The following is a 27,336-nucleotide window of genomic DNA, read 5'->3' on the forward strand; positions in this document are numbered from 1 at the left end:
GAGTCACCTCCTGTTCCACCCCCAGAGGGTCCTGCCTGCTGGGCAGGGGTGCCTAGTGCACTGGCCAGAGGGCACCTCGCTTCTCAGGCCATGTCTGTGACACCACCCGGTTCACTGATTGGACAAATCACATCCCACACACATACACCCCGCCTTGTACCTCAGCTTCCCCACTTCTAAAGGGAGATTGGACTACCCACCCCAGGTCCCTTCTGAATGAGCCACTCTGATTCTGTGGGCGAGGCTTTCCCACAAAGCAGAAGAAAGGCCCTGGTCTGGGTGCACTGGTCACTTCCTGGCCTTTGTTCCCATTTCCTGTGGAGGCCAGGGGAAATGATCGAATTCCTGCTCTTCAGCTCCATGGCTTTTCTTCCAGCTCCAACCCTATTTTCTCTCCTGCTTTTTCAAAACTTTGCTTTTAGGGAGAAGAGCCCCAGGTTTGGAGTCGGGGGCCAGTCTAGTCCTGGCTCCAGGTTACAACCTCTGACCCTAGGCAAGACGCCTCACCTGGGGCTGGTGTCCTCACCCAGCCAGCCCTGGTGGGTCATGTGCCAGGCACAGCTAACCTGGGGGTGCAGAGAGAGGCCCCCTGATAGGCTGGTGGCCTGGCTGTCCTGGGAGGGATCCAGGATGGCAGGGCCCAGGTTCTACACTGGGGGAAAAGCAGTGCTAGGGCACAGGGATCTTCTCTGAGCAGGAGGAGGGCGGCTTTGGGGCGAGATGATTGGGTCTCACGGGGAAGTGACAATCACACAGCCCTTTAAAGCTTACAAAGCGCTTTATCAGATTTGCTCCTCCCAAAGACCCTGTGCTGCTGTTGTGCCATTCCACAGATGAAGAAGCTGAGGCCGACGCGTTCTCCATAACTTGCCCAGAGTCACACACCTGGTGAATAGGTGAAAGCAGAATCTGAACTCTGTGGTCTTTCGGAGTCCGAAGCTAGGGCTCTGCGCTGAAGTAGAAGGAATGGGCGGGAGATACAGAAAGGTCTATTGAGGGCTGACGGCAGGGGGAGCTGCCCTTTCCTGGAGGTCTTCAGGAGGAGGCTGGATGGCTCTTTGGCGGGGGTGGGGCATGGGCTGGACTGGACCGCCGAGGTCCAGGGACAGGCTCGGATTCTGGGACCCAGGCACCTGTCCAGTCGGCGCGTCCCCTGAGCCCTCTGAGCCCGCTATCACCGCAGGGCCCTCGTGAGCAAGGCCTTCTGCACCCCGCGAGCCTGCGCGCACCCAGGGATTATCACTGTTATTTCTTCACTCTCCATCCATTTTCCTTCTTCCTGCACAAACACTTGTGCTTGGGGTTGGATCAGAATTCCTGAGACTAGGCCACAGCAGGTGGCGCTCTAACTCCAAGATTACTAATCACTAAGTAATTAGAAGCCTGTAGCAGTTGGTAGAGTGATGGGCCTGGTGTCCCAAAGGCCTGGGTTCAAATCCCTCCTCAACCTCCTGCTGTGCCACTTAACCTCCCTAGACCATTCTAAGATGAGGGCTCCTGGGACACAGTGGGAGATGATGCCTGTTTGATTCAGGGGATCTCCCAGGCCCCTTCCTGGCTCTGAATCTTCAACACAGGAAGCATTCTGTGGGGTCGTGGCTGGAGTAGGCATGAAATCAGGGCTCTGCCAGCCCCCCAAGCTCAGGCCACTCCCTGCAGGAGGACTGTGGCTGTCCAGTGTCTTGGCTGAGGGGCATAGGCAGAGGGCTACCTCCTCCCTCTGACACTGAGGGCAGCCCTGAGCAGAAGACCTTGGCCCTCCTTGTCGCATTTCATCCTCTCTGATAAGGGACAGTCCTTCACTCTCCACTTCCCAGGACTGTTGCCAGGGCATAAAGCTGGGCAGATGCGGACCACGGCTTTGTCTCAGTTTGTGGACATCCTGAGGCCTGGCTGTGTTTCTCTTGGCGTGAGCTCCCCTCCTCCCAAAGATACAGTGCCATCCCCCACCATGGCACGCTGGGGTCAGCTGGTCTGGATTCTGATCCTGATCCTGGCTCTGCCAGGGATTACTGGCAGAATCCCAGAGTCAGCCAGCCCCGAGGCCACATTCCAGGACTGTTTGTGAGTGAAGAACCCAGCCAACTGGGCATCTGTTGGGTGCCCGCTCTGCCAGCCGGGTCCCCAAGGTGGCAGGACCCTGACATGCCTCAGCCCCAACTGAACCTAAGCTGACAAATGGCCACCCAGCCTTGGTGGGAGGGTCCCACTGCCCACCAGCCACTTTGGGGCAACCTTTACCAGGTCTGGCATCCCGCCTGAAGCTGCCTCTGCCTCTGCCCCTACCCCGGCCACCCCTGGGCTTGGGCCAGTCACTGCAGGAAGTACTGGGAGTACACGGATAGGTCATAGCAATAAGAGCCGAGGTCACCTCGTGTGACCCTCAGGGCGGTCCCAGGTCCCGGAGGAAGACGAGAAGTGACTGGACCATACCGTCAGACTTGGCTCTTCCTGAGCTCTCTTCTGCTGTGTTCCCCAGCTACCCGGGAGACAATCCCTGGCCTCGAGGAGCGAACAGTCTGCCCGGGGGGGAGGCATGGAGGGGAGGGGTCCTGGCCCTTCTTCGGCCTGCACACCCTGGGGGAGCCCGCGGCCAGAGCCAGGCTGCTGAGAAGCCCCAAATCCCAGCACGTGGAGGGCAGCACCCTCAGGCCCCGCCCCGTCCCCGCCAAGCCCCGCCCCGTCCCCGCCAAGCCCCGCCCCACGCTCCTCGGGCCCTGCCCCCTAGCTGGCCTGCGCCTGCGCTTCTGCCCGGGAAACGGGAAGTGAAAGAGAAGAGCGCTTGGAGCCTAAGGGGGAAGTGGGCGGGGCGGGGGCGGGGCCAGCGCGCGGAGCCCGGGTGTGCGCGTGCGCGTGAGCCCGGTGAGTCCCGGCGGCGAGTGCGGACCCCGAGTGTGCGGGAGCGCGGGCGCGGCCCCGAGCCAGGTGAGGCGGCCGCGGGGGGGTCCTAGGGAGGGCCTGGGGCCTCCCGCCGGCTGGGGCGGAGCCGGGGGCGCGGCGGACACTCCCGGGGGCCCTGCGCCGCCCCAGCCTCAGTGTCCCCATCCGCTTAATGGGCTGGGGGTTGGGGGCGCGGCGCGCGTGCGCTCCGAGACCCTCCCCGGCCTCGGCTCCTGTCGCGGGTCCCTGTCCCCCACGTGCCCCTGGCGGCGTTATCGCTGCCTGGCCCCCGGGACCCCCCGGGGCGCGCCCCACCCCGCCTTCGGCCGCCCGTGCTCTGGAGCCGGGCGGGGGGCCCGATGGGGGCAGCACTTGCAGCAGCCTCTCCCCAAGCCGTCAAGAGGGGGCGGGGCGACCTTTGAAGGCCGCCAGGGAGGGGGAGGGGAAGGGAGCTGGGAGCCCCCCCCCCCGAAAAGGGGAGGGGGAGGGGAAAGCTGCTGGGAGCCCCCTATTGCAGGGTAGAAGGGGGCAGTACAGAGGGGAGAGAGTTTGGGAGGGTGAAAAGGGGGGTTCCGGTTCCTGCTAGAGAAGTGCCTCCTTGGGGGGAGCCAGTCTCCCCACCCGTTGCCTGGGGGGCAGCCTAGTGGCCGCCTTGGGACCAGACCGGGAGGCTGGGACCCCGGAATCTAGGGCCCAGGGGGGCCCCTGCAGGGTTCAGCCTGGAGCCTTTCAGAAGGGGCGCCTTAGCCCCTCTCTCTTTTTGCTGGGTAGGTTTTAAAACGGGTTTTTTTGTGTGTTTGAAAAAGGAAATCTGCTGCGGTCCACCTCAGGCTGACCCTGCGTCCTTTTTTAAGGGCTGGGTCGCTGGTGGCCCTCAAGGCCCTGGGGGGCGGCCTCTGCTGAATCCAAGCTTCAGATCCCGATTTGTGCCGAGGCAGGGGCTCGGCAGCCCTGGCAGGGAGGGAGGCCCCGGGGCGCTCTGGGAGGCCACCTCCCTCGTGGGCGCCTTCAGCCAGGCCTCCCCCCGGCCCTGTGTTTGCCCCCTGTGGAGAGGGACGAGTTAGAGGGTCGTGTGCGCAGCCAGGGCGGCCCTGCCTTGGTAGGATCTTGCTTGTTCGCCCCTTCCCAGGCTCCTTTTTGGCTCATTCTGTCTCTCTTAATGTTTCCTAGATGTGGCAGCATTTATTTAAGTGTGCTCCCCAGGCCCAGCATGGTGCTTAGGAGCTGGAAACACACACTCACTCACACACGTACACACACTCACTCACACACGTACACACACGTTCCCACCTTCAGAGGCTTCCATCTTATTGGACACAACAAGGAAGGAAAGTGCCAGACATTGGAAAAGCAGGTGCAGAGCCTTTGGGGGAACAGGCCAGACTAAGGGGGTGAGCACAGAGACCTCTGTGGTCCTTAAGCTCCAAAGGAAGCTGAGGTGGCAGGGGGGTGGGGCGCATCATGGCCCTGCCAGCTGAAGGCACCGGGCCAGCCCCCGTAGGCCAGGATGAGATTCTTGTGCCAAGCTCTGAAGGAGGCCGGGCATTCTGTGAGTGGGGCGGTGAGCCCTGCGTACAGAGAGCAGACAGGCCCGGGAAGGAAGGTAGAGGGGGGAACGATGGTGCCAGGCCATGAGGGGGCCTCTGTCCCTGAAGATGAGGCCACTGCTTCATTGCCCAGTTGGGCATGGGGGACCGTGTGCAGATAGGCACAGGACACAAAGAGCGTGTTTGCGAGCCTCCCTCATCCCTGTGAAGTGCGCAGCACCCCCAGAACAAGAGGCCTGTCTGTAGCGGTGGTGGTCTGGACACCTCTGGTGCCACCAGCTCACAACTCCCTCACGTAGAGCACCGAGCCCTTCGGACCCTCCGTGCCCAGTGTGGGGCCGGCTTGGTGTGTTGAATTCTCTCTCCTCCGCCAGATCACCTTCCTGAGGTAGGGGTCTCTGCCCGCAGCCTTTCCCATGCTGGGAACCATAGGGTATTGGAGTCCTTCCTGCCTACAGCCGCCTCCTTTTTGTACCTGCTGCCCCTTCTCTGGTGCAGAGGGCACCTTAGCTTCCTCATGTACTGCTCTGATTGTGCAGGATGGAAGCCTTGCCTGGCGTTCGAGACCTTGGGTGGGAAGGCTGCTGGTGTCTGTCCCATCATTCTCTCAGACCCAACCACCGTGTGTGCCCACCCCATCAGCATTCTCTGTCCCTCTGAACTTGCCTTTATTTTCCTTTCCACACCTTTGGCCCAGCTCATTACGGCCCCTCATGTCCTCGGGGTCTCTCAGGCTTCACATCCTCTTCCACAAACACCACTGGGTTCTGCAGTAATCTTCCTCCCCCCTCAGCAAGTTATAAATTAATACTAAATTATTTCCCATCAAAGTGTCTATGGCCTGCAAGGCTCTGTGGTAGGCATTACCTGGGACACCAGAAATGTGTGGCGAGGACGGAGGTTGGCTTGGAGCCTTTGGGGCCTTGGAGATTGCCCAGCTTGATGCCCTTGCCTGACTGAATGCTTTATTACGTTTTCTGTCACTGATGGCATCCAACCTGGGCCCTGGCACTAAGAGCTACAGTGTAGGGTGGGCTGGAGGCAGGGAGACCAGCAGGCCCATGGGCCAGGGAAGAGGAGGGAGGACTTCCAGTCACTTCTGACAAGACTTGTGTGACCTTGGGGCAGTCACTTGGCCTCGCTGGCCCTTTTGCCCTAACCCTCATTCTTTATTAAATAAAGAATCAGGATGAGCTGAGCTCAGAAAAATGGTCTGGCTGTGAAATCCCAAATTTCTGTGTCTTGCTTTTATGAGCCTTGCTCCTCCAAGGGCTGGCGTCCTGTGGCTCCTCAGGTCTCCTGAAGGCCATTGCATCCAAATCCCTTATTTTCAGAGAGTAGGGACCCGCAGAATTTGAGTAACTCGCCCCAGCCATTTTGAATGAGGAGCAGATTTGGAGATTGGCTCATCCCGTTCAGGAGGATGGGCTGGCCTGTTTCTACCTGTATGTTATGAGTCTCTCGGTGGGGGAGAATTTTGGTCCACAAAGCCGAGCCCTACCCCAATCCTGCAGGCTGACCATAGAGGGTGGGAGGTTAGAGGGTCTTGGGGTTAGACTTAGCTGGCCTGGAAGGTCTCAGCCCGATCTAAGAGTTTGGGAGGGCCCGGCGTTTTCATTTATCCTGACGTTGGGGGCAGTCTGGGAGCGCTGGATGGGCCTCAAGCGGGGGTAAGACCCATCTCGAGTGCTGGGTGGGGTCCCCTGGGCTAGCCGATTCATCAGCCCAAGCCTGGTTCTTCTTCTCTCCAGTGGGGTGATAGTTTACTCCCTCGGAGCCCAGGTTATTGTGAGAAAAGGGCCACATAATGTTGACTCCTTGAGGAGAGGAGCAGTCTCGGGACGGGTCATTGTCCTGGAGCCAGAGGGTTTTACCTTGTTCCTCTGGGCCCCATGGAGAGGCTGTTTAATCTGGCTGTCCGCAGGGCTACCCCAAAGAGGGGAGGCCAGCAGGCTTTACACCGGACCTGGGAGGCCACTGGGGTGGGTTATGCAGGGCTTCCCAGCAGGCTGGCTGCCAGGCTCCAGGTGGTTTTACAAACTCATGCACCCTAGACAGTCAGCGGCCCTGATTAATCACTTACTGGCCGTCCTCAGTGCTGGCCCTTTTCCTTGTTAGCATCCCAAACGTGACGTTTTGTGAAATGATTCTGCTCCCACAGTCATGGAGGAGGGAGCCAGCCAGGCCCTGGGGCTGTTAGTTGACTCAGGTTCCTCACCTGTCCCTGCCAGCCCAATTTCACCCTGAGATATAGATGGGAACGTTTTATGAAGCTCCTGGAGAATCCTTTGGAAAAGATAGGAGGCAGCCTGGGTTGGGGCTTTGGTGTCAGAATCACACTGGGGGAGGCCAGGCCCTTCCTTTCTCAGGCTCTCCCCAAGGTTGGGCTGGGCCAAAGAAGACCAAATGCCTGGGTCATTGTCTGCCCCCAGCTGTGGAAGAAAGGTTGCGTGGGTGGGTCAGTGAGCAGGCCCCTGCCCCAGCCGTTTTGTGACTGGCTTCTGTGGCTGCTGCTCCAAGAACCAGGGCTTCCTTTTGTGACAGGGTGGTTCTTGACTCGGCCCACATTGGAGCCCTCAGATGAAAGGCCTTCTGTTTTCCGCTGAATGGGACGAAAGCTGGGCCTGGTTCTGCCCCTTGTCAGGGACAGAGGGAGGCCCAGGCAGGCTGAATGCCATAAGGACAGAGCTTGAGGCAGGATGGAGGGCTGTTCCCAGGCCAGGGGAGTGGACCCCAGGGGACAGCAGAGTGGCCAGTGACCGGGGAGAGGCCACGTTTTGGCAAAATCCCAAGAGGGCCCTGGGCCAGAAGTCAAAGTCCCTGGCCAGGGTCTGGGGTGATTTCAGAAGGGTCTCATCCCAGCATGCCACCGGCCCAGCTGCTGGCCTCAGTACTCCCCTCCCCCGCCCCCCCAGCCCAGCTTCTCCCCCCTTCCTCAGCCCCTCCCCAGTCTCTTGGAGCATCCTTGGCCCCTCCCTTCCTGCCCTTTCCATCTCCTCTCAGGAGGCCTCTAGGCAGATTGCTAGGAAGCTGCTAGCAAACCTTCAGGCTCAGTTTAAACACTCTTGGGTCTCTTCCCCCCCTTCCCCCAGGCTCTAGCATTCTCCCAGAATTGAGCTCAAGGCCTTCGCCAAGAGCGGGAGCCAGGGCAGCTGGCTGGGGCACACCCTGGCATGGCTGGGCCCAGGCCCCCTGACCCTGGCCCTGCACCTCATCCAGTGAGTTACAATCCGGGATTCTTGGAGTCTGTGACTGACTTAAACTGTTTTGATCCTGTGTACTTGGAGGGGGCATCCATAGTTTTCACTAGACTGCCGAAGACCCAATTCACCCAGGAGAAGGTGGAGAGGCCCCAACTTGTCCTGAGCTTCTGGTGAGGAGACTCTGGCTGGGGCTCCAGGGGGGCACATTCTACTGGGGGGAGGCCACCTTTACCAGGTTAGTGAATGGAAGATCAAGGAAAGCCTCCTGTGGGAAGTGGCACCTGGCCTGAACCTGGAAGGGAGGGAGCCTAGGAGTACTGTGCTTCCCTGTGGAAAGGGTAGTACAGGGAGGGGAGTCAGAGAGAGGCCATGTGGCCTAGTGGTCAGAGAGCTGACCGTGGAGTCAGGGAGATGGGTTCAAGTCCTGGCTGTGGGGCCCATGGAGCTCTGGGAGAGAGTAGGGTGCATAGAGGGGGTTGCTTTGTCTTGCTGGGGCGGCCTCTCTCCCCCACTGGAGGGGAGCTGGGAGCCCCCCTGGACTCCTGATCCCTGCAGGCCCTCAGGTTCTTGGGGGGAGGGCTGAGGTTTGAATTGGACCTTGAGTAATGGGGAGGAGTCCCCAGGTGATGATGGGGTGGGTAGAGAGATGCCTGGGAAAGGAAGGAGCATCCCAGTAGGGAGCCCTGAGCAGCAGTGGGGCAGAGACCAAAGTGGTAGCCAGGGAGGGTCCCCAGTAACCACGGGAGGGAGGGAGGGTGGGGCCAGATCACCAAGGACTGGGAGGCCAGTGGAGGGAATTTGGGCTTGATTCTGGGGGGAGTCACTGGAAAGGATTTTGTTAGCTGGGATCCCAGCCCCTCTCTGAGGAGTGGCCCTCGGGCCTCCAAGGAGGGGGCGCTCGTGGCCCCATTGAGGGGCCTGCTCCCTCTTTGAACAGCTCTCATTTTTAAGGTTTTTTCCCTCAGATCAGGCTATGCTAGGCCTTTCCAGGGCTGCCACCCCTTCCCCTTGTGGGGCCTTTCAGAGCCTCCAGCAGAAGCTCTTTGAGGCCGACCTCTCCATCGCTCACAGCAGCCCCTGGATGCCATCCCCCTGGGGGTCCTGGTCCCAAAGTGTGATGGTTTCGGTGTGATGTGGGCAGGGCAGGTGCCTAGAGAAGCAGGCCCAGCCTTTAGGAGAGCCCACTGTAAACACTCAGCTCCACGGGGGGCCGAGGATGGCCAGAGCCATCTGCCCCACCTGAGGGAGTCTCTGATCCGCAGCACGTCCCATAAATAGGCCACAGGTATTGATTAAGCACCTACTGTGTGCCAGGTGCTAGGAGAAAATGGTGTGGAGAGCCCCCAGGGAGCTTAGAGTCTAGCAGGAACAGCCAGGCCACCTGTACCCAGCAGAAATGGACCATCACTGGCCGAGGGAAGAGACTGGTGTCACGTGGTGTGGGAGAAGGCCTTAGGGAACAGGTAGCGCTGTGGACATCACACTGGGGGGGTGGGGAGGACAGTGGGAGAGAATGCCTCAGAGGAGATGTTAGGGAGGGGGCAGGGGCCAGGGTATAAAGGGCTTCGAAGACTTCCTGGGGGCCATAGGGAGGCCACTGGCTCTATTGAGTAGGGAGTGAGCCTTAGGGAGGTCCCTGTGGTGGCTGAATGGAGGCAGCCCCCTCCCAGGTTGTTAGAGGGCTAGGGTCTGCACCAGGGTTGGTACGTGTTCAGGAGATTCTGCTGAGGGAGGAACATGGCCGCAGTAGTGGCCTGGGGGACCCTGTGTTTGCCCTGAGTCCTCCATCATTTCTCATAGCACAGAGATGCTCAGCCCATCCCTCTTCGGCTTTTCGGTTGGCTGCTGTTTCCAGCCTTCCGTCACAAGCTGTTTGGCCCGAAGTCTGGCCAGGTGTCCCCCTCCCAGCACTCATGAGGCTCCCTTGGTGAAAGCTCACTTGGCGCCTCTGCCGTTTTGGGCCCTGACCTTTGGGGATCCCACCCCTCAGGTGTGCCGTCAGGGCATTCCATGTAGTCATTTCTTGACTATCCATCGCCCTGAGCCCCCTTCACTGTAGAATTTCTCCAGGTTGAGACTGCCTTTGCCTCCTTTGTCCATTGAAAGGTTTTGAGTCGGGGGTGGCCAGTCAGAGCTCTGTATTAGGACTAGAATTCCATCGGAGGCGGGGAAGTCGGCAAAGGGGGCCCAGACTCCTTGGAGGCTTCAAGCCTCTAGCAGCTGAGTGAGGGGGGGGGGGGGGGGTCCTCGTGCTCAGGAGGAAGCAGGGCTTCCCAGAGGGCCAGGTTTGGGGCTGGAGGGGAGGCAGATTGTGCCCTAATGTGACTGACCTCCCCAGGATTCTCACTCGGCCCCCAAGCTCTTCTGCCAATTTTGCCCAAGGGCATGGCCGTGCTGAGCCTGACCCTGGCACCAGGCCCCTCCCCCTTCTCCCCAGGAGGGCTCTGCTAAGAGACCACATCCATTTTCTCAGTCGAGGAGAGGGCAGGATGAAAGTGACTGATGGCACTAAAAGCCAAGCCCTCGTGAGTGAGGAGGGGATGGCTCCGTCACAGTCACACTCACAGGGCGTTGTTTGCTGAGCCCTACTGGGGGCCTGGGGACACAAAAAGGGACGTTAGCAGGAGCTGACATTCCCTTGTAAGAGGACTGGTCCCAGGTGGGGAAGGAAGCCCCCCCCCCCCCCGAGAGCCTCAGCCGAGATCATTGGGGACCTACCCTGCAGAGAGCCTTGGGCCAGGGTCTGGCAGCCAGGTCCTAGTTAAGCACTGACTGTGTTCCAGGCCTGGGCTCTGGGGCTGCCCTGGAGGGGTTTGCATTCTTTCAGGAACAGCAGGTTGGATCAAGGCTTATACAAAACCAGTGCTAGGTGATTGTTCTGAGTCAGAGTGGCTCGTGAACTGAGCCTTGGAGAAAATTGGGGATTCTGAAAGACAGAAGTGAGGGGTTCTGGAGCAGAGGTGAGGGATCCTGGAGGACCTTCCAGACACAGGGATGGGGGCCAGTAAGGGGTTCTGGAGCAGAGGTGAGGGGTTCTGGAGGGCCTTCCAGGCCTCTCGAGCAGTTGGCGCTGTGTTAGGAAGGTTGCTTTTCAGAGGCCCTATTGGAAGGGACCAGGGACCATGGCTTGAGGTGAGAGCGCCCGTTGGGGGCCCTTGCTGCCTGCGGAGTCCTAGAGAGGCTCCATATGCTGGGACAGGCGTTGGGTGTATGGGTGCCTTGGGAAGGTGAGCCATGAGGGCTGGGGGAGAGGCAGTTTGAGGGAGCGCTGATGGCTCAGTTGCAGACATTTTGAGTTTCCTGTGCCTAGGGGACTTCTAGGCAGGTGCCTAGAAGGTGGTCAGTGATGGGGGGACCTTGTAAATCTGTGAGTCGTCTGCAGAAGGCTGGTCAGGATCCCTGTGGGAGCTGAGGAGGCCACCAAGGGAGCAGAGAAGGGCTGAACCCTTTAGGGGCCAGGATGGAAAGGATGAGCTGGCAAAGGAGGGAGGGAGGAGACCCCCAAGGGAGGAACAGGCCCCCCCCCCGCCCACCTAGAGGGTGTCAGCTGAGCCATGAGGGCCAGAGGAGGCCAGGAGGAGAGAGGCAGCGAGAGATGTAGGGTGTGGGGACATTTGTGACAGATGTCAGCAAAGCCTTTCTTTGTCTCCTCTGGGGGGGAGGCTGGGGAGATGAGGTCAGGACCGGGGAGGGCGCCCATTAGTGCCTTGGCACCCCTGGGTGGGGGCCTTGAGGAGGATCCCGGCAAGGCTAGCTGTGGGGGAGCAGGCTGCCGGGTGTGGCAGTCAGGGCCCACAAGTCAGGCAGTACAGAAGTATTGTGGCCGTACTGTGTTCCAGGTGCTGTGCAGGGCCCTCAGAACATAAAGCCTCACACTTGTATGAAGGGGCTGCCCGACTGCCCGCTCTGGGGCTGCTGGTCCGAATACCAGTGCGTTCCTGGGCTGCCTGATGAGAGGCTCAGCCTTGGGGGGGAGGGCAGTGCCTCGGTGGACTCCTGGGGCTGGAGGGTGGGTCGGGAGGACAGAGGCAGAGGCGGTACCCTGACTGGCCCGGGCCTTCCTTGTTTCTCCCAGAGAGAGGACTGCCCTTGAGAGGCACCAGCCATGCTCCCAGGATGACCTCGCCTGCCCCAAAGGAGACGGGGCTGCTGGCCCCAAGCGCTGAGGCTGCCCAGGGCTTCGTGGATGCCTTCCTGCTGGAGTTTCCAGGCCCTCTGAGCCAGGAGGCAGCATTGCCATGGAAGGTGCCAGGAGCCCCTCTGAGCCAGGATGAAGCGGAGGGGGAGCTGAGGGAGCTGGCCCTGGGCTTCCTCGGCAGCAGGTAGGAGCACTTCCTTCCCTTCCCTGCAGGCCCAGAGCAGAGACCAGCTGAGCACGGAGGGGCTCGCGGCTGCCAGTGCACGGTTCTGCTGTGTCCTCTCTGGGCCTCACTCTCCTCATCTGTGAGGTGGGGTCATTGAGCTCTTACTGTCTCCCTCCTGGGACTGTTGGAGGACCAGAGCAGTCAGTCCATAGAGTGCTGTGTGACCAGTACCTTGTTCAGCAGATGGGAGCTGGGTCCTCCCCTGAGGGACCCAGCCAGGGGCTGGCCTTAGCTGAGACATCTGGCCTTCTCCACTGGTGCTGGGGGATGAGCTAATCGTGTGCAAGCAGCCTTCCGCCACATCTCCAGCAACCCCCCAAGCCCATGTCACCCCTGAGCAGTTCTCAGTGGCAGGATGTAAGGGCGGGATATGAGGAAACAGGAAGTGAGTGGCCCCCGCCAGCCATTGTCTGGGCCCTCAAAACAGGACACTGCCCAAGTGAGACCCAGCAGAGCTGGCGGGGAGCCTCATGGCCACCGAGATAACCTCCGGGGAGCCAGGACAACAGGCCTCCCTTTCTCCCCATCCCCACAGGGACAGTTCTTCCTCCATTGTCTCTGGATTCCAGAGGTTTTCCCTCCCACCCCCCAAAATTGAGGGATTCTAATGACTGCCCGTAGCTTTATATTGGTGTGAGAGTGTGGCCCCCAGGGGAGCCTCTAGGAGTGCAGAAGGTTGCCCCCCTGCTGAAGCCCACTGGGCTGCCAAGCTGTTCCCTCTGGAGATCAGCATGGACCGGGCAGAGAACTGAGCTTTCTTTCTCTTTCTCTCTCCCAGTACCAAGATCAGGCTGGGGCTGTCTCTCTGAGGTCACCCTTCCGCCTTCTACCATTCAGAAATGTCAATGGGCTCTTCTGTCTCCTTCCTTTGCCCCCCCCTCCCCCCAAGGCTGACCAAGGGCAGGACCAGTCCCTTCCTCCTCCCCTCCTCATCCCAGGAAGGGCCTGGCCCTCAGGCTGGGTGTGACATTTAAAAAGTTCTGGGGAATTTAATCATTTTATTAATAATGCTGGCATGTTTCTTAGCAAAAGGAGGTCAGTGACTCTCACAATGGTGGTGGGCTCCTAGTTCATATGTTCTTGATTGGTTAACTCTGGTTAACCATTAACGAGAATTCGGATTTTACAGTGAGAGGCTGGGCAGTTACAATGGGTCTTGGGGTACTTGGAAAGAGACTCACCTATTTCCATGTCACCTGTCCCACCCCTGTCTGAGCAGGACAAACTTAGACTTGCTTCTGCTGTCTGATAGAGCGTGGCCTGGGGCTGTCTTTGAGACAGATTTCCCACACTGGTTAGTTTCTGGAAGCAGAAAAAGGGAAAAACCTTAGATCTGATTCAATAATTAGTTGTTATTATGAGAGACAGGTCTCCTATTCCCCACCATCTTTCCTCCATGCCCTCCAGCGGCCCCTCGTTGGACTGCCTCCGGAGTATGGTTGTGCCTTCTTCCTCCCTGCCTTCTCGCCCTGGGGCCTCTCCCCAGACCCTTCGTTTTCCTGGGGGACATCATGGCCAGGGATCCTCTTGGTCCCCCAGTCAGGAGCAGGGCTTCACAGCTCCCCTGGAAAGCCCCAAAGCCTGGATGGGGGTGGCGATGTTTGGAAGAGGAGGGTTGGTTTGGATTTTCCTTTTTTCCTGGGTTGGTGACTGTCTCTGTCTTATTTGCACTTGCTTCCCAGGTGCTTTATTTTAATTAAAAAGTGTTTGATTTTTTGAATTTCTGGCATTAATAAGTCCCAGCTAAAGTGAGGAGTTCCTCTGTGTCCGTCGTAGAAGGGAAGAGGACAGTGTCAAAGCCGCCATCTCTTCTGTCACAGGCTCTTTTTGAGTGTCACAGACGTGTCGTGGAGCTTGGGAAGCCGCCTTCTTGTCCACGGCCCTGCTGTCCTTCCCCCTCTCCCTCTTGTGTGCCTTGAATCCTGCTCTTTCCCCTACCTCTCCCAGCAGACTCGGGAGGGGACTCTCTAACAGAGTCGAGCAGACTTCAGCCCGACCAAGATGTTGGTCACGTCTGAGAGTCTGCGTCTCCTTCCGGCCCACAGAGGATCATTTGAACGCTGCTGCTAAATGACTCCTTGAGTCACTGAAATGCAGGTGACTGTCAGGCAGCATCTCGCATCTGTCGTTGGTGTTTGAGGCCTTTCTCGAATCCGTGTAGCCACGAGTCTCTCCCTTAGCTTGATGACAGACTTTGCGAGGGGCCCGAGATGGCAAGAACGTGGATGGCCAGGACAGAGCTGGGACCACTCCAGATAAGGATGGAAATTGTAGGGGAGTTCAGGTCACCTGGGCCACTCTGTCCTTGGGTGCTAACATGATGGAGACTCTGTGGAGTTGTCAAAGGGGAACCGTCCCCATTTCTGGCAGAGGGAAGAAAAGAGAATGGAGTCTACAAACGCCAGGCCAGTGATGTTGATGTGGGGACGGCTGGCCACATTCTAGACTGTGCTATTAGAGGAAAGGTCAGATGTGTGAGGGCTGGCCCAGAGGAGGTCACGGGCAGAAAGCAAGGCATCCAGCACATACGGCGGGCCTTTCTGTGTCCCGAGTGAAGGCTCCTTGATGTGGCAGGAATGGAAGCCTCATGAGAGAAGCCTGGGAAGACTTGTCTGATCTGATCCAGTGAAGTGAGCAGAACCTGGAGAGGAGCAGACACAGTGTGTAGCTTGTCAGCAGAGACAGCCCTGAAGGGTGACCAGGCTGCCACGCCATCACGCCAAGATTAAGGGCGACCCAGGCAGCTTCCCTCCTCTGGGGAGGGAGGGAGGGCTGGCCAAACACCTGCTGTGTGCTGAGCACTTTCCAGATGGTACCTCGAGCCTCACATCCACCCTGGGGCACAGACCCAATTCTTATTCCTGTTTCACGGTTGAGGAAACTCAACTCTGTTTAGGCAGAGAGAGGTAACGTGACTTGTCTGAACAGGCCATCTGCTGTTACTGCTGCACCTGCGCAGTGGGGACTCCGGGTGTGGGATGTCGTGTCCTTGTCCGATGCTGGCTTTGCCTCATGTTTCAGTTTGTTGTGAAGCAGGGCTCAGTGTGGGGCGCGTATTCTGGGAATGACCAGGATGTATAAAAGGCATCAAAGAAGTAATATCTTTTAGAAAGAAAAGGCAGCAGCGATCATGAAGGGCCGGTATAGGAAGCTTCATCAAAAACAGGCTGTGCCAAATGAGTGTCATTGCTTTTTATTTATTTGTTTGCCTTCTGGAGGGCAATTGGGTTTAAGTAACTTGCCCAAGGTTACACGGCTAGCTTTTTGCGTGTGTGGGGGGAGGTGTTAAGTGTCTGAGGCCGGAACTGAACTTGGGTCCTCGTGACTCCGGGCCGGCGCTTTACTCACCGTGCCACCTAGCCGCCCCACGTCATTGCTTTTTAAACAGCATCATGGCCCAGACGTCTGTCTGGATTTTGGCAGAGCATTGGGTGAAGTCATGGCATTGCACTTCAATGATTTGACAATTTGCACTTCAAGGATTCTGCCTGGTCAAGCAGCCTCTAATGATTTGCTTGCTGTTAACTTGGAAGGCGTGTGGTGGTAGTGCCTAGGGGATCTGTGCTTTCCTTCTCTGGTGAATACTTTCTTCAAGGCCTTGACTAAGGCCTGGCTGTACAGGAGGCCTAGAGCCAAGAGAGGCAGGTCACACACTGGGTGACAGGGTCAGGACTCAAAAGATGGTGACAGGCTGCACGATTAGGCCGAAATAGAGCAGCTCAATGTAAAATCTCACCCTTGGGTTCAAAAAGTTAATGTCACATATTGAGAGGCGGAGCTGGAGAGCAGTGTATCTGAAAAGATCTCCTCTGACCTGCCAGTGTGAGCACTGTGACCAGTCAGTCAGCAGAGGTCACATGGGATGCCTTCTGTGTGCAGGCGCAGGGAGCGTCAAGACCAAAGGGAGTTACCGCTGCTCTCTGGGAGGTGGCCCTCTGCTGGGGAAGCAGCGTGTGCGCTTAGTGTGAGCAGATGCACAGTGCCTACGATGCCCAGGCCCGGCCACCTCAGATGGGATCACGATCGGCCTCCTGGGGGATGCGGCGGTTGAGTTGAGCTTTGAAGGAAGCCAGAAATGAGGAGGGAGGGCCTCCCAGGCAGGGACCACAGCCTGAGCAAAGGCCTGGAGGTGGAAAGCTTGTTGGGAGGTCAGAGTGCCAGGGCCTTGTGATGCGTGCAGGGAGGGTGGTGACACCTGACCAGCTTTGAAAGAGAGGCTGGAGCCAGGTGGCAAAGGGCTTTGCATGGAAGATAGAGGATTTTCTTTCTGATCCTCATGGTAATAGGGAGCCATGGGCCTCTGTTGAATGAGGGGAGTGGCATGGGTCAGGCCTGAGCTATTGGAAGAGCCCCTTGACCACAGAGTGGAGGATGGACCGGCGTGGGCAGAGCTGTTGGCAGTGATTGCCATCGTCCAGGCAGGAAGCTGAGTCTGAGCAGAGAAGGGGACGGAGAGGAGAGGTGCCCACACCGTTAAGCCGGCTGGGATCTGGGGCGCAGTTTCCTTTTCTAGACAGCTGTTCTAGAGCTGTGCAAGCGGGTCCTGTCACCCGGGGAGGTAATGGGGATGATTGTGCCCAGGGACTCGCCGGGGAGGTGGTGGTGTGCAGGCGTATGCTAGGCCTGAGGGCCCTGGCCGTGTGGGGGCCGTCTGTGTGTCACATGTCCTGTTCCTTCCCCTCCAGGAATGTGCCTTTGCCACTGGCATGCTCCCTGACCCACGAAGCCGTTACCCAGTTCCTGCAGGCTGACCTGTCTGTCTTCAGGCATTTACCGAAGCAAGAAGAAGTGGAAGGAGAGGAGCAGGAAGAGGAGGAAGATGGAGTCAGTGTCTCCTGTGAGTATCTTTGCCCTGGCCTTGTGGCTGTCTCATTTTACAGATGGAAAAAGCCCAATGCTTGCAGGTGTGCTGGGAGTGCCCCCCCCCCCCCCCCGCCCATGGGGGCCCATGGCCCCCCCCCTGGCCCCACCCAGCGCTGAGGATGGGTAGATGCTTCCCTAGAGGGCCCATCTCATTGTCCTCCCCTGCCGCCCTGGGGTCAGTCAGTGGTCCAGTCATGTCCCCCAGGGTCGAGTGGCTCTGGATCAGGAGCCGGGTCTGGGCCCTTCCCTTTCCTGCTGGATCCTGCCCAGACTGGGGCACCCAGGACCAGTGCGGCCTCCCCTTGGTCGCTTTGGCTCAGCGTCCCAGCCAGGCAAGACCCGCAATGTCAGCCGAGCACGGGCTGTCTCCCCAACAGCCCCATCATCTCTTCCTTCGCCCAAGTCATTGCTTACATTTTAGGAAGCAGCAGCACCAAGGTCACGTCCCTGGGCCCTCGCCTGGAGACCGCCTTCCAGAGACTCCAGCACCCAGACTTTGGGTCTGAGGCCGCATCTGTGACGTTTCACCAGCCCGTCACTTTGTCAAATGCTCGGCTGCGTTCTAGACAAACTGTATCTACAGCATCCCCACCCATCGTCTTGGTGGGTCCTTGCCAGAGAAAGAAAGGAAGTTAGCCTGGACTTGGTATAAGAAAGAATTGAGTTCAGATCCCACCCTTTTTAGCTGGGTAACCCTGGTCCAGTCACTCTCTGAACCTCAGTTTCCTTTTCAGTAAAAGGATAATAATAAAGCATTTGATGGTGAGGTTTAGGGAGTAGTAGTAACTAGAGAGTTGACCTTAGAGCCAGACAGCCCTGGGTTCAAATCCTACCTTTGACAGATGCAGGCACTGCCTAGCCCTGGGTTGGCTGCCTAACCCCTCAGGGCCCCAGGCCCCTTATCTGTGGCAGAGAAGCCTTTGGAGAGGGAGGTCTTCCCTCCCTGGGCTGGTGAAATGGCAGGGCCAGCCTTGGTGCTCTGTGCATGTGACCTTTGGGGGGGGTGATCCCCACCCACTTGGCTGGAGGTTCACGGGCTGTCCCTGGGGGTGCACGCTCGGGGTTTTGGTGCCAGTTGGCCCCAGCCGGTGGCACTGCTCCCCTTCCCCCCAGGCTCTCAGGGGTCCCTGACAGTGTGGCCCAGTGGTCAGCTCCTGGGCCCCCTGACAGGCAGTGACCCAGGAAGCCGGATTTGTCCCTGGCTCCCTCCTCTTCCTGGCCTTCCCTTCCTTAGGGGAAGCTAGGAGCTTTTGTTCCTTCTTTCCACCCACAGAGAGAACAGAAGCAGGAAGCAGGGAGTGATGCTGTCTTCCTGCCTGAACGTTGGTCGGGGCTCATGTTCCTGGAGCCACCTCCTCTCACACTTCATAATCCAGGCCAGACCCCCTCTTCCTGCACGCAGGCGTCCCTGCTGCACACTTTTATGTCTGTCCTCTCTTGCCTGGCTTGGCTTCCATCCTCTGGGGGCCCTGGAAGATCGGAATTCCGTGGGCACCTCCCTCAGAGCAGCACAGCAGTCTGGGCAGCTGGGACTCCTCTCTGAACTTCAGTATCTTCTCCAAGTGGGGACGATGATTCCTGCAACACCTGGCTCCTGGCCTTGTCGAGAGGCTTGGAGGAGGCGGGGGGCAGAATCCCTCGTCCTCAGACGGTCATTCCTGAGCGTCCTGGGTCCCTCTTGGCCTGGAGTCGCCTGTGAAGCTTTAGGTCTGACGTTCCTCATCCTCCTGAGCTGCCCTCTCTCACTCGGGGCTCTTCCCTGACCCCTTTCTCCTTCACTAACACAGTCAGCATTTATTAGGCGCCTACTATGTACCAGGCACTGTGCTAAGCTCTGGGGACTCAGGAGGAGGCAGAAGACAGTCCTGCCCTCGAGGAGCTTGCAGTCCGGGGGGGAAACAGTAGATCTGTAGAGGGCAAACTTAGTGCGGGATGATCAGGAAATAAGGGCCAGAGGCAGTTCATGATGGGAAGCAGTGAGGCGTACTGGTTAGGCCCCTCATGAGGCTAATCCCCTTCCTCTGTGTCATCTTCCAGCTCGGACAGTCTCTGCTGATTAACCTTGCTGGGGGGAGGGGGGACTCTGCCCATTCCTGTTCAGGAGTTGCTATTCCGGGCTGGGGGCTGTACCGTGTACGACCCGGAGAGGGTCTTAGGCAGGGTTAATTTACGTAACACCCCGATCCTTGGTGCCAGTGACCTTGACCCTGGCACTTCACAATCTCACCTCATAGAACTAGGAAGGATCTTAGAAGTAATTCTTTCTGTTCACCACCTTACCTTATTATAAATAAGGAAATTAAGGCTTGGAGAAGAAAAAATAAAGAATCTAAGGTCACACAGGTACTGAGTAAAAAAAAAAAACACTCTCTGCTTCCCTGAGAGTTCCGGGTGCAGCCTCTCTCCTGTCCATACACTTGAGCACCCTTGTCCTCCTTAGCTGAGAGTCAGGGCCAGAATTGCTGCTTTTCTCCCTCTTTTGAAGAATGACATGATCATTTAGGCAAGCCAGCACCTTGTGTCCTGCGTTAGGCAGAGGAGCCTCTGGCAGAGAGATGGGGGCTTGGATACCGCCCGTCATGTCTGGGCTGTGTCCCTGCCAGCTCTCTGGAGTGCCCTGCCCTGTCCTCTGCAAGAGGACTCAGACCAATGTCTAGAGTCCTAGGCCCATGTTCCTGACACTCCTGCCTCTGGTGGTCTTCACTCACATGGTAGTTCTTAGGTTTTCTCACAGGGATGTATCTTAATGTCTGGGTTCCATTTGTGTAAGGCAGCAGTTCTGAGACTTTAGCATCAGGATCCCTTTTTAAGAGTCCCATCAGGACTCTGAAAATTTATTGAGGACTCGCCCTCCTCAAAAGCTTTTGTTTCTGTCAATGTTTGCCATGTTAGATATTGAAATATATTAGTATTCTGAAAACAGTTTTGGCCTAAGAAGCCTCGTGGATGCCCCAGGGCTCCTCTGCCATCCTGAGAACTGCTGATGGAAGGTAGATCCCTTCACGCCATCTCTGACCCTGGGTCCGACCCTGCCGCGCTTCAGCCATCTCTAACCCTGGACCCCGGGCCCGACCCTGCCACACTTCAGCCATATCTAACCCTGCCACGCTTCAGCCATCTCTGTGATGTCAGAATTCCCACATTGCTGGGACCTGTACCTGAAACATCTGTGAGTCGACATCTGAGGTCATGGATTTTTTTGTCTCTAGAGGATTTTTGGGTCTGTTCTTCCCCTCTGTAGCTAATCTCTGTGATACCTAGATCAGTGCAGATCCAGAGGCAGTTTTCTCAGTCCTCCTTCCCTTTCATTTAAAACTCTTGATTGGAGGGTCTGTCTTGGTATTAGACTGCGTGTCTGCAGGCAGAGACCTTCCTCGCTCTCCATCCCTGGCTGGGAGCCTGTCAGGCCCCTATTTCAAGCTCTGCCTCCATTCCCAGATAACATCCCTTCCCTGTTGGCCTCTCTCCTCTTGGCTGTCATTGGGCAGCAGGGATGCAATCGTCACTCACGTTGCGCGATGTGGGCCCTTGCTTCTCCCCCATGATTTTGTATTCCTTGGCCTGGCCAGCCACGCTGCCTGTTCCTCCTAGCCGGGTCATTCGTGCCTGCGTGAATCACAGGAGGTCCCAGGCCATTGTTGCACCACCAGAACCAGATGGTTCTGACCTTCAGACAGAGGAGCAGATGTGACCAGAGATCGGTCGGGCCCAGGACCGAGTCTGGCCAGACTGGCAAGGATGGAGTTCAGGACAGCCCATGACCTGCCAGGAACCAAAGGAATTGGCCTGGTGGGCAGCTTCCTTGTTGGCCGAATCCTCTGTCATCTGGCACTGAGTGTTCTTTTCAGCAATCAGGTGTCAGCCCCTTAAGGCAGAGACTGGCTTTTGTTGTCTTTGTGTCTCCAGAGCCTGTAAAATCGACTGGCACATAGAAGGTGCTTAATGAAGCCTTGTTGGAATAGATTGGGTTGAATGGCAGCTGGTATATCCTTTCTAGGGCGTCACGATGACCACGTTTTGGTGTAGAAGACCCATAACCATTTCCTTATTGCGTTCTCATCCAGCTTGGGGAATCCCAGTTGGAGGCAAGGTGGCAGACTGGGAAGAGGATTCCTTTGGCAAGTCAAGGCACCGAATGTCAGGGCTGGGCAGGCCCCTAGAGGTTAGGCTGGGAGTGCTGGGAGGGCCCTGACAGGCCCCAGTGTGTCCCTTTGCCTGGGGGCTCTGGCCACTCCCACTGCCCCTTGCTCACAGAGCCCTGCTGTCTCCTGACTGTGGCCATGGAGGCTCAGGCATCTTCGCCACCTCCCAGGGGCCATGCAGACTGGCCTCTGGCAGCAGCTCCCTCCTCTCGGGCCTGGGCTGGATCGTCCAGCTTTCCCTGCAGGTCTGTTGTGACCCCCCAGCTGTGACTCTCTTCATTCTTTCACATACTTTTTTAATTGGCCAAAGTTCTGAATTTTTGTGCCAGCTGGGATAGCGGGATAGGTGCCCCAAGTGTGCTGAATTGTACTGGCCGGCAGAGCCGAGGAGGTGGGAGGACACACAGAGCTCCTGGGAAAACAGCCCTGTTTGTAGGCTCTGCAGAGGCCCGACCCCCGGGCCCACATCCCTTCTTCCCAGGCAAGCCTTGGTTTCTCATCTCCTTGGGGCCCCCTGGTGGTGGAAGGTGAGACTGTTGGGTGCCCCTACAAGGATGAGCTGGTGACCCAGGAAGGGCATAGCCTGCCCCTGAGCCTGGCATGGCCCCTCTGCTGGGAAGGGACTGGAGCCAGCTCTCCAGGCAAGTGTTTGCAGGGTCACTGCAGTCAAGCAAGCAGGCCTTTGTTAAACACCTACTATGGGCTGGGCCTGTCCCTGTGTCCCCTGGAGGAGCTTACATTTTCTGGTCATTTAACAAGGAGATCTCTATGCCTCCATATCTGGACAGAAAGGGTAGCTCTGTGCTGCAAGGAATGACCTAATACAGAGTTTCTGTCCGTCCCTGAGAGTGAGACCTCAGTAATTCACAACAGGAGAAGGGTGTCTGCATCTGGATAGAGGAGACCGCCAGGTCTGGGATACGTTCTGCACATGTTTTTCTGAGGAGCAGAAGTGCTCCTGGGACAGGAGGCAAAGGCCAGTCCTTCCCCAGTAGCCTGCCCTATTGACATAAAACTAGCACCTGAGGAGGGGGGCCAAGACCCCCTCCCTGGACTGAGCTCAGGTTTGGCCACTTCAAGCTGGGGAGACCAGGGACAGATGCTCCTGCCCCTGGCCCAGAGGCTGCCAGCCCCCGGCCCAGAGGCCGCCACAGCCCCCAGCTCCCAGCCAGCTTTAGTCCATGTTTGTTTAACTGAAAGGTTTAACCTGCCTCTTCTTGTGAAGGGGAAGGGCTCTGCAGATGATGTTGAACTCTTCCCTATTCTCTTGGGTGTCCCTGTGGTCAGCATCGAAGGACCTTTTCACACTAACAGGGATGGGGAACCTGCAGCCTCAAGGTTACATGTGGCCCTCCAGGACCTCAAGTGCAGCCCTCTGTCTGAATCCAGACTTCACAGAACAAATCTCCTTCATAAAAGGATTTGTTCTATAAAACTTGGGCTCAGTCCAAAGGCCTCACTTGAGGACCTAGTCCTAGGGGGCCACATGTGGCCTCGAGGCCGCAGGTTCCCCAGCCCCGCAAGAGTTCTGTGGGTTTCCTGCTGGGTTATATCCCCTGGCACCCACCCATGGGAATCAAGGCTTCATGTCCCCAAGGACCCCTGAAGATCCTTCCTGTACCAGGGTCATCAGTCTCAGGATACTCTAGGGATGTTTCTTGGGCCCCACCCAGGCTGCTGAGTGAATCATGGATGAGCAGGAGAGCCAGTACTTTCCAATTATAGATGAGCAGATTGAGGGGAGCCCCTAGAGTCAGACCCCAGAACAGAAGAAGAAAGCCTATACCGTAGGAGCCTTAGAGTGCAGGATGTTAGACCTGGAAGAATCCAACAGGGGACATCAGTGCTGGAAGGAAACTCAGAAGTCAGAGTCTGGTGTCCTTTTGAAAGGAGGAAACAGGGGCCCCCTGTTCTTCCCTCTACCCTGTGCCCCTTCGCAGGCAGCACAGTCTTTGTTCTGCCCCTTCCTGTTCTTTTCCCCAGCTGCCCCCTTGGTATGGGAGAACTTTGCCTTCTGACTGCTGGACCAACCCTTTCTTCCTCCTCTCTTCACATCCTGCAAGCACTTAGTCAATAAGCATTTATTAGATGCCCGCTACATGCCAGGGTCCAGATAACATACTTAGGACTCCTTCCTCATGGGAGCACAAATGCATGTGAAAGCATAAGCAGCATGAATATAAAGAAACCCAAGTATTTATGAAGCAAATTCACAAACCCCAGAGTAGTTGAGGAAGGTGGGCACTTGCAGCTAGAGGAATCAGGAAAGGCTCCATGGAGAAGTCTACAGTAGAGATGATTAGAGAGTGAGCTAGCCAGGGTGGTGAGTGGAGATGGGTGAGGGGGCGATTGGAAGGACAATTTGGCTGGATCCCAGAGACTGCTAGGGGCCATAAGGAGAATCTGTCAGGGCCAAGTCAAAATAGTCTGTTTCGCTCTGCATTCAGACTCCATAGTTCTTTCTCTGGATGTGGATGGCATTTTCCATCATAAGACCTTTGGAATTGTCTTGGATCATTGTATTGCTGAGAGGAGCCAAGTCTATCAGAGTTGATCATTGTACAGTGTTGCTATTATCCATTGTATGTATCCTGACTCCCCTGTTAGATTTTATGCTTCTTGGGTACAAGGAATAAACCGTCAGAGAGGTTTAGCTTTGGTCTCTGCACTTATTAGAAACTTAATAATGTTCCCTAAGACAGTCACAGGATTTAGAGCTGGAAATTGAATTAAATGGGGGGATTAATCTGCATCATAGAACTTGAAAGCAAGAGGAGACCTGGGAGAATGTACAGTCTGGTTTGCTTGCTTTATAGAAAAACAAGAAAGGCCAGAGATCTGAGCTGTCAGGCCTCAGGCTGCCCAGGGTGGTTTTTTCCCCACCAAATCCCCACTGCCCAAACTGAGTGGACAGAGCCTGGGACTTAGTCTTGGAGAGCCTGCCATAGGCTCGTGTCCTTGTCACCTCCCCAGGTGGCCCCTCTCACCTGTCAAAGGGGCCAACGACAGTGCCCATGGTGCTCCCCACCCAGCCTTGGAGACACCAGGGCTGTGACCTTCTCTTTGTTTCCTTTGACTAGTGCTGGATGCAGAGAGCCTGCGGCGATGCCTCTTCAATAAACTTTGGGAAATTTGTAGCCAATGGCAAAAGCAGATGCCACCCCCTTCCAGATGGGCTTCTCATCCCTGGCTAACCTCCATCCATGCCATCCGAAACACCCGCCGCAAGATGGAGGACCGCCATGTTTCCCTTCCTGCCTTCAACCAGCTCTTTGGTTTCTGTGTAAGCATCTTGGGTCTGGCTCCCTTCACAGCCCTAAGCCCTGGGCAAGTCGGGGTGGGAAACAGTAAGGCATCAGCAGAGGCAAGGGCCATCTCTGCACAGTTAGGCAAAGTTGTATAGGGTAAACTGAGCTGCAGGGGGATTGGGGTGAGGAATAGGGGCTTTGCCCAGGGCGTCTGTGGTGGCTGTAGACTAGAATAAGAGTCTTTGATCTGGAAGGGACAGCAGAGTCCATCTGGGTCAGCATCCCACTCACTGTAAGAGTCTCTTGAACAACATTCCTCCCGAGTGGTCCTCAAGCCCAATTTCCATCAAGGAGTCACTGCAGAAACTTCCACATGGTGTCAGCACATATTAATTATTTTGGAACTAGGGAAACAAAATCCATGCTGGTCTCACTCAACCTCTGAAAGGGTACTTTGTTTTTGTTCCATCATTTCAGTCATGTCCAGCTCTTTGTGACCCAATTTGGGAGTTTTTTGGGCAAAGATACTAGAATGGTTTGCTATTTCCTTCTCCAGCTCATTTTACAGATAAGGAAACTGAGGCAAACAGGGTTAAGTGAGTTGTCTAGGGTCACGGTGTCTGAGGCGGGATTTGAATTCAGGAAGATCATCTTACTGCCTTGAGGCCTGGTGTCCTATCCACTGCACTACCCAGCTGCCCCAGAAAGGGTGCTTGGCACTTTGTAATACTGTTCTTAATCATTTAACCATAAAATATCAGAAAACGAACCTTAGAACCTGGAGCAGAGAACGTCAAAGCCAGGAGGACCCTCAGATCCTAGAGTGGAGAGTGTTACCCTTGGGCTAATTTCGAGTGCGGTCTAGGCCACCCTACTTGTTTTACTGAGGGAGAAAATGCGGCTGGGGGAGATAGTGGCCATGGGCAGATTGCAGGGAGAGTCACTGCTAGGTGCTGCTCCAGAACACAGCCATCCTGACCCCGTGTGCTTCTTTCTTGCTGACCCAGTGCCCTTTTCTGAGATCTCTGAGCAGTGACCAGCATGTCCACTGAGCCTCAGAGGCTTTTTCAAAACCCGTTCCTCCCAAGCGAGGGAGGTGGAAAGAAAGGGCTACCATTGGTGGGGTTCATGTCATTGATCTCAGAGTCCTTCCTGGGTACACGATCTTATGACGAGGATTGATTCTTCCAGGCAGGACCTTCCTGAAAGTAACAGAGCTGTGGGATTTTAGATCAGGAAGGACCCATAGAGACAGTGTAGCCCAACTCTGTCATTTTATAGAGGAGGAAGTCGGGGTCCAGGCTACCCAGCGAGTTAGTGGCAGAGCCAGGATCACACTCAGCACCCCTGACTGCCAGCCCTGATTCACAGAGGTGGGAGGTTTGACAGAAGGCCTTAGTCTCATCTCACAGATTTCACAGAAAAGGCAGCAGTTTGCTGGCCTGTGCTGTAAGGTCTAGGATAGAACAGTTCTATTTTATAAACACTGTCTGCCAAGGGAAGGCAGGGGGCTCGAGGAGAGGGCCTGGAACAGTCACGAGTCCAGGCCCCTGGACTACCTCTTCTGTGCTGAATGCAGCCCAGCGGCCCAGGATGGCTGGCAAGGAGTGCTTCCTTGCACTGACAGGCAAGCCTGGGAGGGGCTCACTCAGTGGATCTCTGTGTGTTGGTCTGTTTCCCCAGGACCAGGTAGATCGGGCCTACTTTGCTGTTTTTGACGGTCATGGAGGAGTTGATGCCGCCAACTATGCTGCAGTTCATGTTCATGTCAATGTTGCCCGACATCCAGAGGTGACCAGAGACCCCGCGGAAGCCCTCCGGGCAGGGTTTAAGCAGACTGATGAGATGTTCCTCCGGAAAGCCAGGCGGGAGGTGAGAGCCATCAGGCCAGACATGGGCCTCATCCCTTCTCATCCTAATAATGTGCTGGCAAGGGGCCCAAGGGTGAGCTGGTGACACGTACTCAGTAATAGGAAGCAGTTGGTTTGTTTCCCTTGCTGCAGAGGAAGAGCAGGGTGATACCTTGTGCCCAGACCTTTTCTATCTGAGCCCATGGGGAGGAAGAGCAGGCTTTCCAGGAGCTTGCTTACTCACTCTGGAAGGTTTGCTGGATGTCCATGATCTCATTTGATCCCCCAGCATACAGACCTCTCAGTGTAGTGACCCGAGAGCCAAGGAGCCCTGGGCGCTGACACCTATCAGTCACCAGCTCTCTGTGCTCTTGGCAACTCTGAGATGCTCCAGGTGCAGAGAAGGGGTGGATCTGCACAGGTAAAGGGAGTCTCCCCCAGGCCCACCCAAATCACAAGTCTAGTCCCGTCCCCCTCCCCTCCTGTAAAGTCAGACTTCATCATCCACAAACTGCTTCTCTCCAAAGTGACCAGTGTTCTCTTAGCTGCCAAATCCAGTGACCTCTTCTCCATCACCATTCTCCTTAGCCCTTCTGCAGCCTTGGACACTGTCCATCACTCTTTCCTCCTGGATCCTCTCTTCTCTCTGGTTCTCCTCCTCCGTCTCTCTGATGGCTCTTCTGTCTTCTTAGCTGGATTACACCCTCTTACCATAGCTGTCCCTCAGGACTCTGTCCTGGGTCCTCTTCTCTTCTCCCTCTGTGCTACTTCATGGGCTGATCTCATCAGCTCCCATGGATTTAATTTAACCCTCTCTATGCTAATGATTCTCAATCTACTTTTCCTGCCCCAAACTCTCTGTTGACATCTCATCTCCGATCTCCAATTGCCTTTCAGAAATCTCCAACTGCACGTCCAGGAGACACCTAATGTTCAGCATGTCCAAAACTGAGCTCATCATCTTCCCCCCTAAATCCTTACCCTTCCCTTTTACTGTAGAGGGAATCCTCAGGCTCCCAACCCAGGAGTCATCCTGGATCCCTCACTATTTCTCACCGCCCCCCACCCCCAAACAGACATCCAAGCTAGTGCCAAGACTTGTTGATTTCAGTCCTGCAGCATCTCTTGTCCATTTCACCTCTGCAACATCTCTGTCAGTTTCACCTCTGGAGCATCTCTTGACCATTTCACTTTTGCAACATGTCTAGTTGATTTCACTTCTACAGCATCTCTTGTCCA

The 27,336-nt window shown here is 56.6% G+C and overlaps 1 protein-coding gene across 2 annotated transcripts in view; it reads left to right on the forward strand.

Moving 5' to 3' along the window:
- Positions 1–2,832: 2,832 nt before the first annotated feature.
- Positions 2,833–27,336, forward strand: part of PPM1F (protein phosphatase, Mg2+/Mn2+ dependent 1F) — a 35,075-nt gene continuing 10,571 nt past the window's right edge. The window contains exons 1-5 of one of the 2 annotated variants that reach the window (XM_069100914.1): positions 2,833–2,925; positions 11,706–11,952; positions 16,680–16,831; positions 24,080–24,282; positions 25,931–26,119. In XM_069100914.1, the coding sequence (XP_068957015.1) occupies positions 11,747–11,952; positions 16,680–16,831; positions 24,080–24,282; positions 25,931–26,119 (750 nt within the window). In that variant the 5' untranslated portion in view covers positions 2,833–2,925; positions 11,706–11,746. Of the gene's footprint in view, positions 2,926–7,457; positions 7,801–11,705; positions 11,953–16,679; positions 16,832–24,079; positions 24,283–25,930; positions 26,120–27,336 lie in introns of those variants that run through there. The other variant, XM_069100917.1, reaches the window with a different exon arrangement.

The sequence above is a fragment of the Petaurus breviceps genome, unplaced genomic scaffold (assembly GCF_028583685.1).
Source record: "Petaurus breviceps papuanus isolate PSGF00001 unplaced genomic scaffold, PetGlider_PUasm1.0 428, whole genome shotgun sequence".
NCBI lineage: Eukaryota > Metazoa > Chordata > Mammalia > Diprotodontia > Petauridae > Petaurus > Petaurus breviceps.